This window comes from Scophthalmus maximus, chromosome 16, assembly GCF_022379125.1.
Source record: "Scophthalmus maximus strain ysfricsl-2021 chromosome 16, ASM2237912v1, whole genome shotgun sequence".
Lineage (NCBI taxonomy): Eukaryota > Metazoa > Chordata > Actinopteri > Pleuronectiformes > Scophthalmidae > Scophthalmus > Scophthalmus maximus.
In genome coordinates, this window is record NC_061530.1 from 3,536,583 (window position 1) to 3,554,167 (window position 17,585).

General features: G+C 43.3%; 2 protein-coding genes across 13 annotated transcripts in view; one reads left to right on the forward strand and one right to left on the reverse strand.

Annotated features, from left to right (window-relative positions):
• Positions 1 to 447: 447 nt before the first annotated feature.
• acbd4 (acyl-CoA binding domain containing 4) lies at positions 448 to 13,445 on the forward strand. 6 transcript variants are annotated; one of them, XM_035611650.2, is made up of 12 exons: positions 450 to 681; positions 1,473 to 1,626; positions 2,883 to 3,003; positions 9,124 to 9,208; positions 9,545 to 9,665; positions 10,498 to 10,656; positions 10,774 to 10,797; positions 11,021 to 11,118; positions 11,260 to 11,443; positions 11,530 to 11,750; positions 11,922 to 11,981; positions 12,474 to 13,445. In XM_035611650.2, exons 2-12 carry the CDS (start codon positions 1,536 to 1,538, stop codon positions 12,600 to 12,602), a joined length of 1,293 nt encoding a protein of 430 aa, XP_035467543.2. In that variant the 5' UTR covers positions 450 to 681; positions 1,473 to 1,535; the 3' UTR covers positions 12,603 to 13,445. The 6 variants fall into 6 exon arrangements, with proteins under 6 accessions (XP_047183488.1, XP_035467543.2, XP_047183486.1 ...); XM_047327529.1 differs by lacking the exon at positions 450 to 681 and adding an exon at positions 769 to 911; XM_047327530.1 differs by lacking the exon at positions 10,774 to 10,797 and having other exon boundaries at positions 452 to 681.
• A 1,471-nt stretch (positions 13,446 to 14,916) lies between these two features.
• Positions 14,917 to 17,585, reverse strand: part of LOC118286978 (rho GTPase-activating protein 23-like) — a 56,618-nt gene continuing 53,949 nt past the window's right edge. For all 7 annotated transcript variants that reach the window (XM_047327528.1, XM_047327526.1, XM_035611648.2 and 4 more), the window contains 2 exons: positions 17,376 to 17,407; positions 14,917 to 17,262 (listed from right to left, as the gene is read on the reverse strand). In XM_047327528.1, the coding sequence (XP_047183484.1) occupies positions 16,252 to 17,262; positions 17,376 to 17,407 (1,043 nt within the window). In that variant the 3' untranslated portion in view covers positions 14,917 to 16,251. The remainder of the gene's footprint in view (positions 17,263 to 17,375; positions 17,408 to 17,585) is intronic.

Here is a 17,585-nt window from a genome sequence, read left to right on the forward strand (position 1 = left end):
TTGACTTCATCATAACAATTTCTTTTTTGTGTCAGGTAGCGAGCATGTATTGATTTCAAAATGATGAATATGATATGTATACTGTGCACACACACGCTCACGGAAGGCATTTAATAAATAATAATTGTAAAAAAAAAAGAGTGATTTTTGTCAATTTCAGTTTTTTACGTTTTTTATTTAATTTAATGTGATTCTATTTAAAATTGAATGTATAAATATAAGTATGTATTCATGTCAGTGTATACAATACACTACATAAAAACAATTCTCGCATCTGGCTACGTAGCTTTTGCACATATTAATGTCATTGCTTTTTTCCCCCAATAATTATATTGTCGTATCCATGCAGATCTCTTGTCTTTCTGCTGTCCTGATTTATGTATATAAGAGTGCCGCTTTAAACGGCTACGTAGGCGCGGTCATGCACTCGTCACGTGACGCGCGCGACGCGACGCGACGTGACGCGGAAGTCGTTTGCATTAGAAAAGCCCACACCGGACCGGCGCAGCCAGGAGGGATAGGGCAGTCCCAGGTCCCCGGTGCAGGTGGGCGCAGGTAACCCGTGTTCGCCACTGTACAGTCGTGAACCCGGAAGCGGGTGGCACCACGGAGGGCTCCGTGACGGTGTCGTGCTGTGCGCGCGGTGTCGCTGATGGCCGGCAGCGGGACACACTCGCTGAGGTAAGACGAGTTAGCGAGCTAGTTAGCTAGCCGGGCTAGCCCCCACATCCTAAAAACTTCGCGTCCTGGTGTTTAAAAAAAAAAAAAAAATCTTATCTATGCAACGGTTGAATTCGGCCACGTGACGTCTCCCGTCGTAGACACGCAGCAGTGGCTCATGTTTGCGTTTAGTGTGTTCGGTGTGAAGGTCGCGTAAATCGGCGAGGAAGCAGCTCTGTAAACTTGTGAAAGTAGGTGGCCACAGGCCCTTTATTTTTTTTGTGCAATTTAGTGTTTTCTTTTTTTCTCTGACGGCCATTGAAACACAACACCAAACATTTTAACCACAAACCAGAAGCTGCTTCATGGAAATCACAGGCAAGTCTGTGACGCGTTCACAGACTTGTTTAGGAAAAAAAGGAACGAAAGAAAATCACACTCGCTTTACGTCTAATGATCCTCAGAAAACCTTCCCCTCTGCCACAGAGGAGGAGGGTCACACCGAGATGTGACACACCGAAGGAGCGACAGTAAAACTGCTGCCAAGGGCGTCTCTGCTTAATCCGGACGCTTGTTTATCAATTTTTAGAGATCAGTTTTCAAAACCCCCAACTGCTGTTGATGTGGATTGTGATCAACCTCAAACATGAAGTCCTATTTTCTGAGCTATATGAGCCCGTCGCAGTTTTTATGTCACATGTGCATGTGTTCCGTGTGACATGGATCATAATGCTTGTCGCATAATTGTAGTCATTGATCTCACTCTCCCAACTGTCTTTTCTGGCTTCATCTACGTCTGTGTGCTGTTCCAGCTCCGTCTGTGTCCGGCCTGGTAGATTGTAAAAAAAAAGAAAAAAAAGAAAAGTCGAGGTGTCATGCCAGTCCCAGCAATGGAAGAGCCCGCGGTCGATCACCAGAAACGGTTTCAGGCTGCTTTGGATGTCATCCACAACCTCCCTAAGAATGGTACGTAACATTTTACAGCCGTGACATTGTCGCACGCGCCATGTGGCGGGAAGCCTGCTGCCAGTGAACACTGTAAACGAGGTGATGAAACCCGTAATCTTTGTAATTGTAGGGTTGATTTTATCATAAAGTCCTGTTTCCAGAACAGAAGCCTTCTAGCAGTGGATCTGTTAGTGTAGCTGGGATTCATGCTGAGCTCTCTTGCACACACAGAGAGAGTGTAGAGACAAACTTCACTACAAACTTGCTGATTTTAAAGTCTCTTAAGTGTGTCAGCAAACATAATACAAGCTCCTAATAGCAATGCACAGTGACAGTTGGGCTGGTCTGTGCTTGTAAACTACCCAGTGATCTGGGGGGGGGCATCATCATCGTCAGCCATCATCAGCCCAACACTATTGTCCACTAGTTAATAGAGCGCTGACAGTGTCTTTCTCTTGGACAAGCGATGGGCAACTCTGATGATAGAGAAGGCCACAAAAATGTTCTCCGCACTACCAGAGGGCCAGATTGTGGCTCTGACTTCCACCAGTAGGATACTGTAACCCCCTCATTCAATTAGGCAATTAAAGCTACTAAATTATTGAATACAACAAAATATAATCGGGTAATCAAAGTTTATTTTACCAACATCTTTATTTCCATATTCAAATGCATTTAGTAATGCTTCCATAAGCATAAGTTAATCTATTTGTCTCTGGGGGGCTTCGAACTGATGAGGTCTGTTCTGTGAGACAAACGCACTAGCAGCAAGGCTAAACCCACAGGTACTAGTGATTGCGGTAGCACGTCACTTCACGTGTCAGCGAGTGAGGTTTACACACACGCACACACACACACGGCACTCGGCTAGCTGACCGCCGTTACGTGTGCACAACGAAACAAAACATGCTCCCTTCCAAGTATTTGTGCTTGGTGACGATTGTCTCGGTCCAGTTTTCTGTTTTGGCTCGTGTCTGTCTTCGTCGTGTGCAGTTGGCATGACGGGCGAGACCAGACGAGACCGCAGTTCCTTGGCAATAAGCCCCTTGCATTTTGAGGGAGGGCCCTCAAACGGTGGGGATCCGGTTCAAATGTGGTCAAATGGGCCGCTTGCTCCCAACGCCTGTGAAACCAACAATTTATTGATATTTGGAAATTGACTTGAGGTCTGCCAGTTGCCCATCTGTCTTTAATTGATACACTTTTTTATTTTTCATTTTGTGGCCTATAATATTTTGGTAACTATCCACTCATAAATGTATGTTATGTTACAGGCTCGTACCGTCCTTCCTATGAGGTGATGCTGCGCTTCTACAGTCTGTACAAGCAGGCAGTGTGCGGACCCTGTACAGCGTCCAGACCCGGATTCTGGGACCCAGTGGGTCGCTACAAATGGTGTGTACGAGTGTGCACTTGTATATTACTCTGTAATTAGATTGGGTAACTTTTTGGTTACAGACAAACTATTTGCTCAGTTGCTCTGATAAGTGTTCTCCTTACACATTGTAGACTGTTTGTGTGTGTGTGTGTGTGTGTCAGCGTTAGCCTTGTCAGCATTAGCAATGTGCGCCGTAAGTTGACCAAAAGATTAAACATTGCCGCCCTTGTCAGTTGGCAGCAGAAGTACTATTTGATTTAATGAGTAATAATTCATTACATGTACAACTCTGGTTGACTGTTGCATCTAAGTTGTAACGCAGCCGGCCGCTACCTGTCAGGACTGCTACCCTGGAAGACGGCTTCAACAGAGCAAAGTGTGTGCTAGATAGATAGATAAATACTTTATTCATCCCAAGCTGGGAAATTCTGGTGTAGCAGCAGCACATTTCACACAGCACACATCACACATTAAAAAATATGTACAATATTTACACAATAAATTTTAAATATACGAATTGCCAACAAAAATATAGAAAATAAGAATGATAAATTCACAGAATTTACATGAATTATTGCCAGTGGAACAAGGTCTATCTGTCAGCCAGAAATGAGGTGTTGTATAGTTTTATGGCTTGTGGCATAAGGTCTTTGTGACAGCGAAGCTGAATCAGCCTATTGGGGAAGGAGCTCCGCTGTCTGTCCAGTGTGAGGTGGAGAGGATGGTCCGGGTTATCCATGATGGATAACAGTTTGTTCAAAGTCCTCCTCTCCACCACAGCTTCAAACGCGTCCATCTTGCAGCCTATTACGGAGCCAGCTTTCTTGATCAGTTTGTTCAATCTGTTCCTGTCGCTGGCTCCGATGCTGCTCCCCCAGCAGACCACAGTGAATAACAGTACACTGGCAACAACAGACTGATAGCACATCTCCAACATCCTGCTGCACACATTGAAGGATCTCAGCTTCCTCAGGAAGTAGAGTCTGCTCATCCCCTTCTTGTACACAGTCAGGCTGTTGGTTTTCCAGTTCAGTCTATTGTCGATGTTGACTCCCAGGTACTTGTAGCCCTCCACTGTCTCCACCTCCTCCCCCAGAATGAAAAGGGGCTGTGAAGCTGTTCTCTTCCTCCTGAAGTCGATCTCCATCACTCTGGTCTTGTCCACATTCAGCAGCAGGTGATTTGCTCCCACCCACTCCACAAACCCATCCACCAGCGCTCTGTACTCTCCCTCCTGTCCATCCCATATAGACCCAACCACTGCTGAGTCATCAGAGAACTTCTGCAAGTGGCAAAACTCAGAGTTGTACTTAAAGTCAGTGGTTTATACGGTGAACAGGAAAGGAGACAGCACAGTCCCCTTTGGAGCTCCTGTACCACTCACCACCACGTCAGACAGAACACGGCCCAGTCGTACAAACTGCGGCCTGCCTGTCAGGTAGTTAGTGATCCAGGAGACAGTGGACGCGCCGACACCCATCAACTGCAGCTTGTCACCCAGTAGCAGTGGCTGTGATACAGGGACAGATATCCAGGGGATAAATTTTAAGCAAACAATGATGAGTGTAATTGTTTGACTGGGTTTTGACTCTGAGGATGAGTCGGATTTGCAGCAAATTGAAGTAGTCTGTGTTCAAAGGAATGGTCATCACCTCACCCGTAGAGTTTGGTCTCATCCTGAGGTGAAAGCCCACATTCAGTTCACTAGAGGAAGCCCTAAGTATGTATTTCAGATAATCCTGGATACTGAATTAACTTTACATTTTGGTGCATTCTCTGTTCTGATATGTTGTTGATGTTTTACTTTATTTACTTGATTTTTGGTAATCTTGGTAAGCACAAATATTAACATCATCAATCCTAAAACCGTTACATTAGGGCTACACAAATGCACATAATTTTTGAAAATGCATGTTTTCTTGAAGTTGAAATAACAGCAGTAGAAAAGTATAGCGAAAAGCACCGTGGTTAACTCCATAGACTGTATATAAAGATAAATGGAGCTTATCTAGTCTTATCGACCACTCATTGCGCTTTACAGCAAAAGTCACATTCACCCATTCACACACATTTATACGGCGCTGCTATTTAGAGCCGTCAGAGGCAATTTGAGTTTTTTACGTTTTTTTATTTAATTTAATGTGATTCTATTTAAAATTGAATGGATAAATAAAAGTATGTATTCATGTCAGTCTTGCCCAAGGACACTCCGGCACGCTGACTGGGGGAAGCGTGGATCGAGCTGCCGACCTTCTGGTTAAATACGTACTTACTTTCTCCCACTGAACAAAAATGAATCTAAAATATATCAGATACGTGGCCGTCATCTTGTGCTTTTGACGTCATTTGGAGCCAGAGTCTGCTCAGCAGTAATCATGCCAAGTAGCCGCGGTATCGAAGCCCTGTCTATGGCTCTAGGGGTCGACTGATATGGCTTTTTCAGTATGGAATGTCGTTTTAGCCAATATTAAATAAATTAATAAATAAACAAACACAAAATAATAACACAAAACAAATAAATATGTCTATGAAATACATCCTGAAATAAATAAATGAGGCAATAAATAAATATATAAATAAGTGTAAATATAAATATTTTAATTAGTCAATCAGTTAAATAAATAAATAGGTTTTACTTTAATTTATTTCAAGAGACTTTTATTTCATAAGTCCACATTTATTTATTTCAAGAGACTTATTTCCTAATGTCACATTTATTTATTTCCCTCAATTTATTTCCATTTCCATTATTTGTGTATTTATTCATTTATTTAATATTGGCTAAAACGGCATTCCATATTTCAGGGCCGATATCAATTATTACTAATCTGAGAGGCCGATAACCGCTATTAGAAACTGCATTTGTCTGCAGTAAAAATGTGTCAAAATGCATCAAAAATGTGGATACACAAACTCTTAAAGGTGCTGTCGGTAGGATTTGCAAAAATAACTTTTTTTCCTATTTGCTGAAACTGTCGCTATATCCTGGTAGTAATATGTGAGACAGATCACATGGGTCATTCAGCTCCCCCAACTGCCTTTAATGCCATTTTCAAGAATCCACTGCGCCCGAACAAAAATCTCCAATCGCAGCCAGGGGGCGTCTCTCCGCTCTGTCAATCATCCGGGTAAGATCTGCGCTGCTCAGTCCCTGTGCACACACTCACTCGCTCGGTCACGACCAAGCTCACGTCTTGGCAACGAGGAGCTAGCAGCAGAAGCTAGTAAGCGAGTTAGGTTGAAAACACCGTGGCAGAGAGAAGCCAAGCATAAAAAAAACTGCCCGGCTCCTATGCCAGAAACTGCATATACGACAAAGACCACAGGCAAAAACGAGCTAAAAAGAAGGAAGCAGATCAAGCAGATGCAAACATCGGAGCAGCTCCACAGAAGCAACGAGAGCTAACGGAATCACAAACGATGCGTTCTGCTTGACCGGTAATATTCTGTTTCATCTATCTTTTATTTTCCGTGTTATTGTCGCACTCTGTGACCATATGCTCCTGTGCTGTTGTAATCAGACTGCTGGTTCTAGGTACACATTGCATAATAGCTGAAAATATGTTTGTATCCATGCGTTTAATCGGTTTTGAGAGTTTTCCAGACATGCATGTGTCGTTGTCTGTGCTCTCACGGCTGAATGCTCCCCCATCAGTGTTGTACTGTTTAAAACCTTATCACTATTTATCACCAAACGTAGCATCCCGTGCAATGCTAAATGCTAAGTATATGTCGATATTCCCAGCTGTGGCTACAGTCACACTCATGTACTGAATTTGCAAATGCGTGATGAATTTGTAAGGAGGAATATTTTTTCCTGGATCATAGTTTCACATACTCATGTTGCTTTTCTCCACAGATGCTGACTTTGCTCAGGGAACAGCTGAGGACGGAATATTCAGCACACCTACTGTATTTTATTCATGTGCAAAATAAAGCTTGACAATATTACATCATTGTGTACTTTAATAAATTTGTTATGCCTTTCTTTGAGATACTGCATTGGTAGTACTGAACCAGTGAATCTGATTACCCCAATTTAATTGATTTGTAATGCCTTGAATTGATTCAAAAAGTATAATGATAAAATATGAAGTAATCTTCCCATTGTTGTATATTTATGCAATGAGAAACCAATCACTTTCAAAATACATTTTATTGAAAAGCAAATACTGAGGTTGAAGCTAAACCATCTTGGGATGAAACCAGTGCAAGCGACAGGGACCAACTGGCTCTTCACATGAAGATCAGCTGTGTCTTCGGCTCCCAGGTCCTCGGGTGTCAGGCCAACACGCCGACCTCTGCCCCGTCTCCCATGGCCGCTGCCTGGTGCGCCTCATAGGCGACTCCCTCTTCTTGTTCGACTGCTCATCGAAGCAGCCGTGTTCACTTCCTCATTGGAGTCCAGTATACCAGTCTCAAAGTTATAAAATATAGATAAAAAGTGTCAGTCATCTTGCAAAGCAACAAATGATGTATGTGAAGATAAAGCTGTTCATTTACAGGCCTACATGTAACACTGTAGTAGCTTACGTGCTAGCTAACGTGCTAGCTAATGCTAGGTACGTAAACAAGCTAATATAAACTGATTTACGGTCGCCCTCAAAAACACTGACGATGTTGTTTTCACAAAAAGTCACATGAATTAACGTGAGGCAACGGTAACTAAAAGGCGTCTTATAGTCTAACAATGTCGACAGTAGTCCGTGTTAGCTTCAGGTTAGCTTCTTACCGGTGCGGACGTCATGTTACGTACCTTGCCTGGTTTCGGTTGCCATGGTAGCGTGCACGGGCATAGCGGGCTGGGAGGAGCTGTGGAGGTAGAACCGAAGTGCAGCGGAGAGCCAGGGCGAGGGAGCAGGAGTCGTTGGATTTCGAATTCTGAGATTAAGTCCACACTTCTCCCAATCCTACCGACAGCGCTTTTAAAGGACCCATATTATGCTCCAGGCACCTTTTCAGCCTGTCTCCACGTATATTTGGTTATCTGGGGTGTCTGCCAGCCCACGGAGAATGAAAAGAAAACAATGAGTCGTTGATTCGTGGTTTGGGTTGATCGTGCAGACGGTCTGTAAACGAGCCATTCACAGCCCGGGCGTCAAGTGACGTAAGTTGACTCCTGCTACTGGGGCAACCACTCCCCCAACCTGAGCAGCACCTCCCCCCTTGAAGTGTGGCAAAACAGATCGCGTCTACGCCATCATTTTCTCCCCGCAAGCGAATGACGACAGCGGGCATGGCAAAGTTAGACTAGCGGCCGGCCGGCGTAGCTAGACTCTTTGCTCCAGTTTCTTCCAAAGAGGACAAAAACATTATCGAAACGTTCTATTGAACGCATTTTCTATTGATAACGTGTCTATCGCGATACATATCGTTATCGTTCTATCGCCCAGCCCTAATCTGCTCCATGTGTAATTATGGAGAACGTGTTCGCTGTGCCTCCCGGGTCTCTACGTCGCGTTTGTGCCTTGTCACGTGCGACTGTTGTCATGGTAGCGCAACGCCGTAGTTGGGCAGCAGACCCGGGGAGGAGCGAGGCGGGGCTTTGCAGTACACGAAGGGAGGGGGGCGAGATGTGAGCAGGAAAGCGCTGGAATCGACCATAGTCTCACAGGGCTGTTTATACAGAAAGAGGAGGGTGCTGTGTGGCTTGATCCTTTAGGTGTTTTGACATGGAATGGCAAAAGACATGTAGTGCACACACCTGAAAACCAATGTAACTTGTGTATAAGGGGGCATAATATGGGCCCTTTAACACATAACTTTGTTGAATTGCCTTAAAGCACATGTTTAATTCAGAGAACGTTTCAACATGACCGTAACACACAAAGTTCAAGGAGCTGTCAGCAGCACTACTGTGAAGTTGAACAAACAAACAAACATGGACGGGAAATTGTTAAAGTTCAGAGTAGTGATAGTGGCTGCATCAGAGCCAAGTAGCACATTTCATTATAAAATTATCTTATCGGCAAATCGTCTCAAAAAATGACCGAAAACCATAAAAATGGTGAATATTGGTAAAGATAATCGGTCGACCCCTAGTTCGCTCATGTTAGTATTACCAGTTACCAGTGTGTTCTGTTTCAGTGTGAAATGGCAGCCCCGTGTTTGACCGGTTGCACTGGTGTCTGTGTTAGGGATGCGTGGAGCCGCCTGGGGAAGATGAGCAGTGAGAGCGCCATGGCAGCGTATGTGGACGAGATGAAGAAAGTAGCTCAGGAGGTACACAACAGATTCATTGATTTGCAATCATATATCTCAGCTCGGTATTGAAAATGGCATTTCTGACAGCATCTGAATCTCCATCTGCAGGTAATATTAGTCACGTGAAGTTAGATTTACATTTACATAAAAGCCTCAGATAAATGATTGAATCGAGGAATAAATAAATAAATCTGATCAATTGATAAATTTCTCCTTGATCAAATCAGTTCACGGTAACATTGTGAAAATGAAGTGGGTCATTAAACAAAACGAGATGAATACAATTTGGGCAGATTAACACGGGCACTGTTTTGTAATTAACAGCGATCAATAAAGTTTTCCACTGATGTGCAGGTCATCAACACCATGCCCATGAACGAGAAGACGGCCTCACTCTTCCACCACTTCGAGCCTCTCTACCTGGTCATCGACGATATGCCCCAGCCTCCAGGGTCTCTGCTCACACTTGGAGAAGGTCAGTGACCCTGGTGGTCTGCCTTTCACCAGCACTAACCGAGCAGCTGGAGGGTGCACTGGTGATGGACAGTAAAGTTTGTCTGTCTAATGGTCTTTCTTCAGCTCCAGTAACTTCACAAACCGCTCACACCTCACAGTTAGGGGTCTTTGTTTGGCCAAGTACTGAGCTTAGCTGTTTTTTTGTTGTTTTTTTTATTTGTGACACACAATTATTTATGTTTCTTTTCTTGAGCTCAACCAAATGCAGCACTATTTAATATCTCCCAGGTTAGATAGTTTGAAAATGTTTGCTTTCATTTCAAATTGAATGATATAACATTTCTAGTGATTAGAGCTGCAACCGTTAATCGCTTTGTAATCGACTACTAAATTAATCTGCAACTATTTTGATAATCGATTCATCTGTTCAGGAAGTTTTATGTTGTAATGTATGTAATTCTATGATTTTAGCTTCTTTAATTTGAATATTTTCTGGTTTCTTTGCTCCTCTATGACAGTAAACAAAATCTTTTTTTGTGTGTGGACAAAACAAAACCTCATCACAGGGTTTTGGGAAATACAATCAACATTTTTCACCATTTTATGGACCGAACAACGAATCGAGTAATCAACAGATTAATCGATAATGAAAATAATCTTTAGTTGCAACCCTAATAGTGATGACATTTATATTGTGTTTTCAGCTTTTCCACCATCCCCCAAGTGGCCAAAAATAGGGCACAGCAGTTTCCATTTTCTTTCAGTTTTATAGTAACTAAATGTAGCTGTTGTGACTTGTCAACTATTGTCAGTGCGAATTTACATTGAGGAGTGTTGGTCTGTCACTGTAGGTCTTAAAGGCAGCGAGCAAGCTGAAAGACCAGCAGAGAAGAAGAGTGAGGATGAGGAGCAGGCGGGGCCTAACGAAGATTCTTTTCTTCCGGAGGATCCAGATCGGGACTTCAGCCAGGTTGAGGTGATAGACATCACTGCCAACACCATCCCTAATGGTACGTAAGTGTCCTGTCCACACCTCTCCTCTTCGTCTAATATTTGAAATTCCGTTTTCCTGTTAGAACAACTTGAGTGAAGACAAATGCTTCCAGGTGTTTTTGTTTTTTTTAAAGATCACAGCCAACATTTCGGAAGAGGTGAGACACAATGATGAAAATTGAATGTTATCATTGCAACCTCTGAGTTCATCAATCAAAAGCCTAAGAGCATCTAGCTCCTAAGCAATATATTGAAAATGTCAGAACCACAGGGAGAAACAGACCATAAGAAAAACAGCAATACTTCATGAACGTTTTTGAGCCACAAACAATCAAAGACATCTTTTGACGTTTATGTGAAATGCTTGTTGTGCCGCCGCAGACCTGGGTGTGTCCGAGGGTTTAGTGTTGACCAGCGACTCAGAGAGCGAGGTCTTCTGTGACTCTGTGGATTCAGTGGAGCAACTCAGTAACATCAAGGTATGACTCACTCACATCCTGTGGAAGAAGCGCCGGTGACAAAGTGTACATGGTTAACTCTAAAAGTTTGAGAAGTGTCCATTTGCACATATTACAGTCTATGCAAATAAGACTATTTCAAAGATGGATTTTAATTCACAGATTCCAGTTGTCAAGTCCAACGGTTTTCAGAACGGCCATGAATCCTTGGAGGCAATATGCCATCAGGAGGCCCGACAGGCCGGAGCTGGTCAAGGTGGAGAGGGAGGGGGTAATGGGAAGGATCAGGTTCCCAGCAGAAGGCGAGAAAGCGAGCGGGAGCGTTCCCACCCCAACTGGAGAGAACGTAAGCTGCAACCAGCGATTCTAAAGACACAACACTGCCACGTGAAACGCTCGTCTCATAAATCAGGGTTATGTTGTGGTCCGTAGGTGGTGTTCCTCAGGGCGGCCCGAGGTGGGGGGGCCAAGGTGGTGGTGGCGGCGGCGGCGGCGCTGGACGAGGAGGAGGGGACGGTTCAGAGGGCGGGGCAGAGAGGATCCACGATACCCACCTGCAGCAGCAGATCATCGTAGCCCTACGAAGGCTCAGAGAGGACATGAGGAGTGTGATGGACCGGCTGGAGGTGGTGGAGAGGCTGGCCGCCACACATGTAAGCTCTTCTATCACGGTCATTCTGTTCTGACTAACTCTGAAGAAAATAACGTTGATTTGCCTCAGCACACGGGATTTGTGGACAAGAATAAAAATCCAGAACATCACCAGACTTACTCTTGAAGCCGTCCTCGGTTCCCTGACATCACTGTTGCTCTGTGTGTGACAGGCTCAGGGATCAGAGTGGGGACCCTGTCTGCAGTGTGCAACCACAGCGTCACATCAGCAGGTAAGAGACAAGCAGCGTCTGAAATATTGTTCATAAACCTGCTAGTCAGGAGAATCTTTCTTCTAACTCACCTCTGGATGTGGGTTTGAAAGTTCATGCTTGATCTTGGGAAGAAGTATATTCATTTCACCTTGTCATTGGCTACGCATTGATGCTGTGAGATTAAAAGCTCTGGAAATGGTCTGGAAGTGAAACCTCGAGTCTTTTACAGGTTGTCTGACAAAGTGTCACAATGAAGAAATACCTTTATTAGCAATTGAGTTATTAAATGTTGCTTTTTTTTTAAACCTTGGCAGAAAACCAACCTCTACACTCATGTGTTAGTGCAAGTGTTGGGTTAGAGCTGTGTTAAGTCATTCGTTATTAATTAGAGCCTGAACAATATATCTGTTGGCTGATTCAAGGGTGAGGGCTGAAACAGGGTTGTGTGAGCTCCTGGTTGACTTCTCCACGATGACTAATGAACCCATTGATTTTTTTCCCCCCTCTCAGGAGGAGTGGTGGTGGCCATTTGATGTGTCGGGTCAGACCGCCCTCCTCTTCCTGGTGTGGCCCTTTGTGGCTCAGGGCGTGTTCTACCTGCTGAGGAAAGCCCAGAGGAGAAGTCACACGTCTTCGTGAGGGGGGAGAATATGACGCCGTTCAGCCACAGCGACCCATCGGGGCATGGAGTTACTTTTCTACCACAGAAAGAATTCCAGTAAGAGTTCACCCCACCCCCACCCCCATCCCCATCCTGAGCACCGCGAGGAGGCAGAGAACTTTGTGGACTGTATCTGGCTGAGTTGTACACCTCAGGATCCAGAAAAGTCCTCTTACTCAATGCAGCAAATGAATCTTTATTTAAACTTTTCACGACCCGGCCTGTGTTGGGCAGGAGGATCGGGACACTGATCAAAACCGGAGAAGTGCTTCTGCTGATTATGAGGAGTCTTAATTAAAGACTCTGGACTATGTTATTGTATTTTTCCCCTTCTTCTGGTTTTGCTTCCATAAGCTCAAACATCTTTGGAATATTATCTGGACAATGCAGCAGAAGGAATCTGCTTTGTGATCGAGCGGGTCTACAGATCTTATGTAGATGTGATAATATTACTACAATATGACACTGAATTGTGAATGTCACATTGGAATCGTGTTTCCATTGGTCCCTCTCATCTGTTTGACTGCCTGTACATGACATTGCATTCAGACCCCCTTCACTTTATTCACATTCTGTTAAGTTGCAGCCTAATGTTAAAACAATAATAGTAATAATAATAATAAATGATAATAAAATACAAGGCTGCAACAATAAATAAAAAAAGTGAATCCTTTCTGAATGCACTATACATCCAAACTATTTAATCAAAGTGAAACTTCAGCATCTCCTTTTGTGAATCCCATATCACCGTTTTCAAAATCAGATTCTTTTGTTACATGTTGAACTTTCAACTACTGTGACTCATAAACAATTACTAAATACATTGAATCCCACTTAATCCTTTGAGGGTCTGGGGGTGGGTGGGGCTGATATTGGCTGGCAGGTCAGGTTCACTGTAGACAGGAAGGGGTTGACTGACTGAGATGATAACTGTCATTGATCGCATTACAAAATCCATATTTAACAGGCGACTGTACTGTCTTAAGTCTGTGGCAGCAGTTGTGGATCTTAAAGTTGGGGCCTCTAGTTTCTCAACAGTAATATTCTGTCATGTCATTTACTCAGTATTTTCAGTCTGTCCCTTCTAACATGACCTGGTCTGATTGATGGAGAGCTGATGAGATCGATAACATTCATTTAGCAGACGCTTTTGTCCAAAGCGACATACAATAAGAAGAGTACACAAACATTTATCAGAAAGTCATCCCTCCAGCAGCTGAACTCCATCCTGTTCTTGAAGATAATCAAAGCAACCGACAAGCTCACAGTAAATGGTCTGAATGCTTTTGTAAATGACAGATTTAGGATTTTCTAATCAATTTGCAAAAATCCCCCAAAACACTTTCTCTTTAAAGTGATAGATTATATAGTCTCAATGTCAAATTTAACGTACAACACAGCGCAACAAATTATTGGGTTTGAACCTTTTTTTAATTAACGAGAGATCCCCTTTTAAGTTCTAGGTTTTTAAAGGCCATTTTCCTTGCCCTTGTCTTAAGTTGGGGAACTCACTACAGGGGGGAAAAAAATGAAAGAGTGATCAAAGGCAAAGCAGCTGAGGCTAAATTTCATTTGCTAGTATAAGTCAAGCTCTAAGAATTTTACATCCTCTTTTTATTCCCATAATGCAACTGGACAGTGTCTCCCATTAGGGCCCTCACTGTCAGGTATACAGTATGCTCTTTCAAACTCAAATTATTAACAAAGGTTTTCTGAATCCCGTTGTAGGTAACCCTGCTGACATGATGAAAGTTATAGTCAAAGCCTGGTCAAACCTCTTTCACGTCTGACCAGGACATCATACAGCTGATTTTAGAAACTGACCATTATAACCATTATCCACTGGTCCACTGACCTTTCTGTGTCAGGTCTGTGGAATGCGCCGTAAGATGCTGGATTTCTATCATCAGCTGGACGTGAATGGTAATGGTAGTTGGGACAGATAAATGTCTGTTTAACTGTGATGACATTCATGATACCAGCAGTTGATTTGCTTGGCAGACGGACAACTTTGCAGAAAACTTTGAACTCCACGGAGATTATGTTTTCGTCCCCCGTCCATTTGTTTTAAACGGCTGCATTTTTTTATGCAAAAACGACCAAACTGATTTCCATGAAACTTGGTCCAAAGATGGGACGTGGGCTGAGTAAGAACCCATTCAATTTTGCCCTGGATCTGGACAAAGGGGTGGTATCGGTATCTACTAATCATTGTCATTCTGGGAAAAAACAAATTCACTTTGTATTCCTTTATACCCCTTATTTAGATACAAATGAATACATGCAAACCCATTTCCAAAACAAATAATTTAATATATTATGTATAATATTTATATACACAGGTTAAGTTAACAAGGCTTTGTACAACTGTTACAAAATTGGTCCACGCACAGTCACCCACGTACAGTAAAGTACACGTCTGTTTTTTCAGACTCTGACGTTCTTGAAATGGAGCAAAACACCGAAAATATGAAAAGGAAAAATGCAAAAATATCACCCAGGTAAGACTCTGTGGTTTGGGATTTAAGGAGGTTATTTGTTCACGTCTATCTGCTTCCATGACAATGCTATCTTTATAACACTGATATATTGGATGACCTGGGGTAACACTGGAGATTTTCTCGTTGCTCACTACGACTTCATGCCGCTCACACTGTACAATTACCCAAACAGAAAAGAAAATAATTTTGGCATAACTTCACATAGCTGCCTCAAACACTTACTCTGACAAAACAGGCATCAGTATCCTCAAAACTCTGACTTGTCTCTTCGAACACGCGTGCGCTCACTCACAGAGGGAAGAACAACAGGCTTGTGTTGAACACTTAGGCTTTGCATATTTTTTTAAGTCACTGACCCCATGCATGCATTGTTTTAGTCCATGGAAGCTTTGGCATAATGCCCAAGTCGCATCGTCCAGAGAGCGAGATTGTTTTCACTGAAGTTCACTGTAGGTCCAAGGGAGGATTTCGAAGAGCTTGTAAAAGGCAGAGAAGTAAACTGAAACTACATTAGTGCACTGTGCTGTTTCCCTGTTTGGATTTCATCAAAGCCATTAGTCATTAGTGGGGGATGAAAAATGAATTAAAACATGGCATGACTTTGTTCAGTTGTTTGCTGGTGTAGGTTTGCTGGAACCCTGGAGTTAAAACTTTGTTTATGTTAATTTTAATTCTGCATTTATTATTATCATTCATCAATTTAAGTTGAGATTTGAAGATCATTCCAAAAATGTATTTTAGAAAAAATGTTAAAGCCACTATGTACAGTTAATGCAAGTTCCTTACTTTGACTACATCCATTTTCACCAGGATTGTGGTATTTTCTACTAACAACTCTGAACTAATAATAATAACCCTAATGTTCTTTGCACAATTTAAAGGGGCCATGACAACACAGTAATACTGTGAGTAAAGGGTTAAAAATTAGTATTTTAAAAAGAATTTAAAGGGTAAAATTTCCTTGTTGTTGGTGCTGATGTCATTTTGGAATGAATCTCAAAAGCTACTCACAGTGTCATAGAATTCCTATAGTGTGGGATTACATCTCCAACTATTCAACTAACATGACGGAGAGCTTAAGTAACAGCGACACTTGGTAATTGCATTAGTAGATGAACCAGTCAGGTTAAACTACCACGGTATGGCGACGACGCGCTCTCATCTTGTCCCGTGGGTCCAGTGCCGATCTCCTCAGGACTACAGTGGAAGTTCCCAGGGAGCTTTGATCTGTCCATCCTGTGGAAGAGGAGGAGGGAGGGGGAGCCCTGTGGGTAAGACGAGGGAGGGGATCTATTTGCTGAACTGGCTTGGGGCCTACAATAGATCCCTGAGGAACCCCAACGCATCCATGCTGACCTGGTGCTCCTTCAATAACTCTAATCACTTCTACCCTCTCCGCTCTCCATCCTCCAAACCTGTCATCATTCCTGCCCAGCTCAAGGTCCAGATTCATGGACACCGCCCTTGTCCGCCCTCCTCTGGTCTTCCTGTAGCGGACCGGTGCTGACTGGTTCCGGTCTGCCTGCTGGTTCCCCTGAACGCTGGAAGCATGGTAGAGGCTGGGCAGCCTTGTGGGGGAGATCCACAAAGGGACTGTCGGCCGTCCTGTTGCCAGACTGTCAGATCTTAAGTGGGAAGGAGGACTGATCACAGGTGAAGGTATTGGGTGTGGGTTATGGATGTGAGGATGTGAGTAAAGATAACTGTGAGGGCGACGCTGCAGTTGAGTTCCCGGCAAGGTCATTCTCTGCATGCTCTCACGTTTGGAATTTGGTGTTCCATTGGCCATTTCCTTCTCCACGTCCTTTCCAGCCTCTTCTCCCTCTACCAATGAATCTTTTTCCGCTGTTTTTTTTGCATTTTTCAAACAATTTCCCTTTTCATCCCATTTTTCTTTTTTGGGAATATGCTCTCCTTTGACCACCTCTTCCTCCCCTTTAAATTCTTCCCCTCCTCCTCCTCCTTCACCTCCCCTATAGTTAATGGCTTTGAATGGCTCATGCTCGGAGTCCTCATCGGCACTGCTGCTTGGCAAGTGGACACTGAGGCATTTTTTACGTTTTCGAGTCACAGCAGTGATGATGGACTTGGGCATTAAGTCCCTGGCGTTCAGGTCTTTCTTGGAGCTTAAAGAATGCTGAAAGGTTGAAATCCCAGTCATTTAATTATGATGAAACACCATACTTCATGATTCATAATCCATGATCTTAATTCCAGAATATAAGTACAAGTAAGGTATTTCATGCTTACCTTTGACTTAAGTGAATCACTGGTAGTGGAATCTATCAGAAAAGAATGAGATGTAAATTAGAACCATGTCATCATCAAACAAGTGGCAGCAGTAGAACACGTGGAACAAAGGTGTGATGACAGGATAATCACAACACACAAACCAGTAGTGCAACCTTTCAGGAGAACTCTAGCCATTATCTCATGATTCATCTTGAAAAGCAGGCAAAT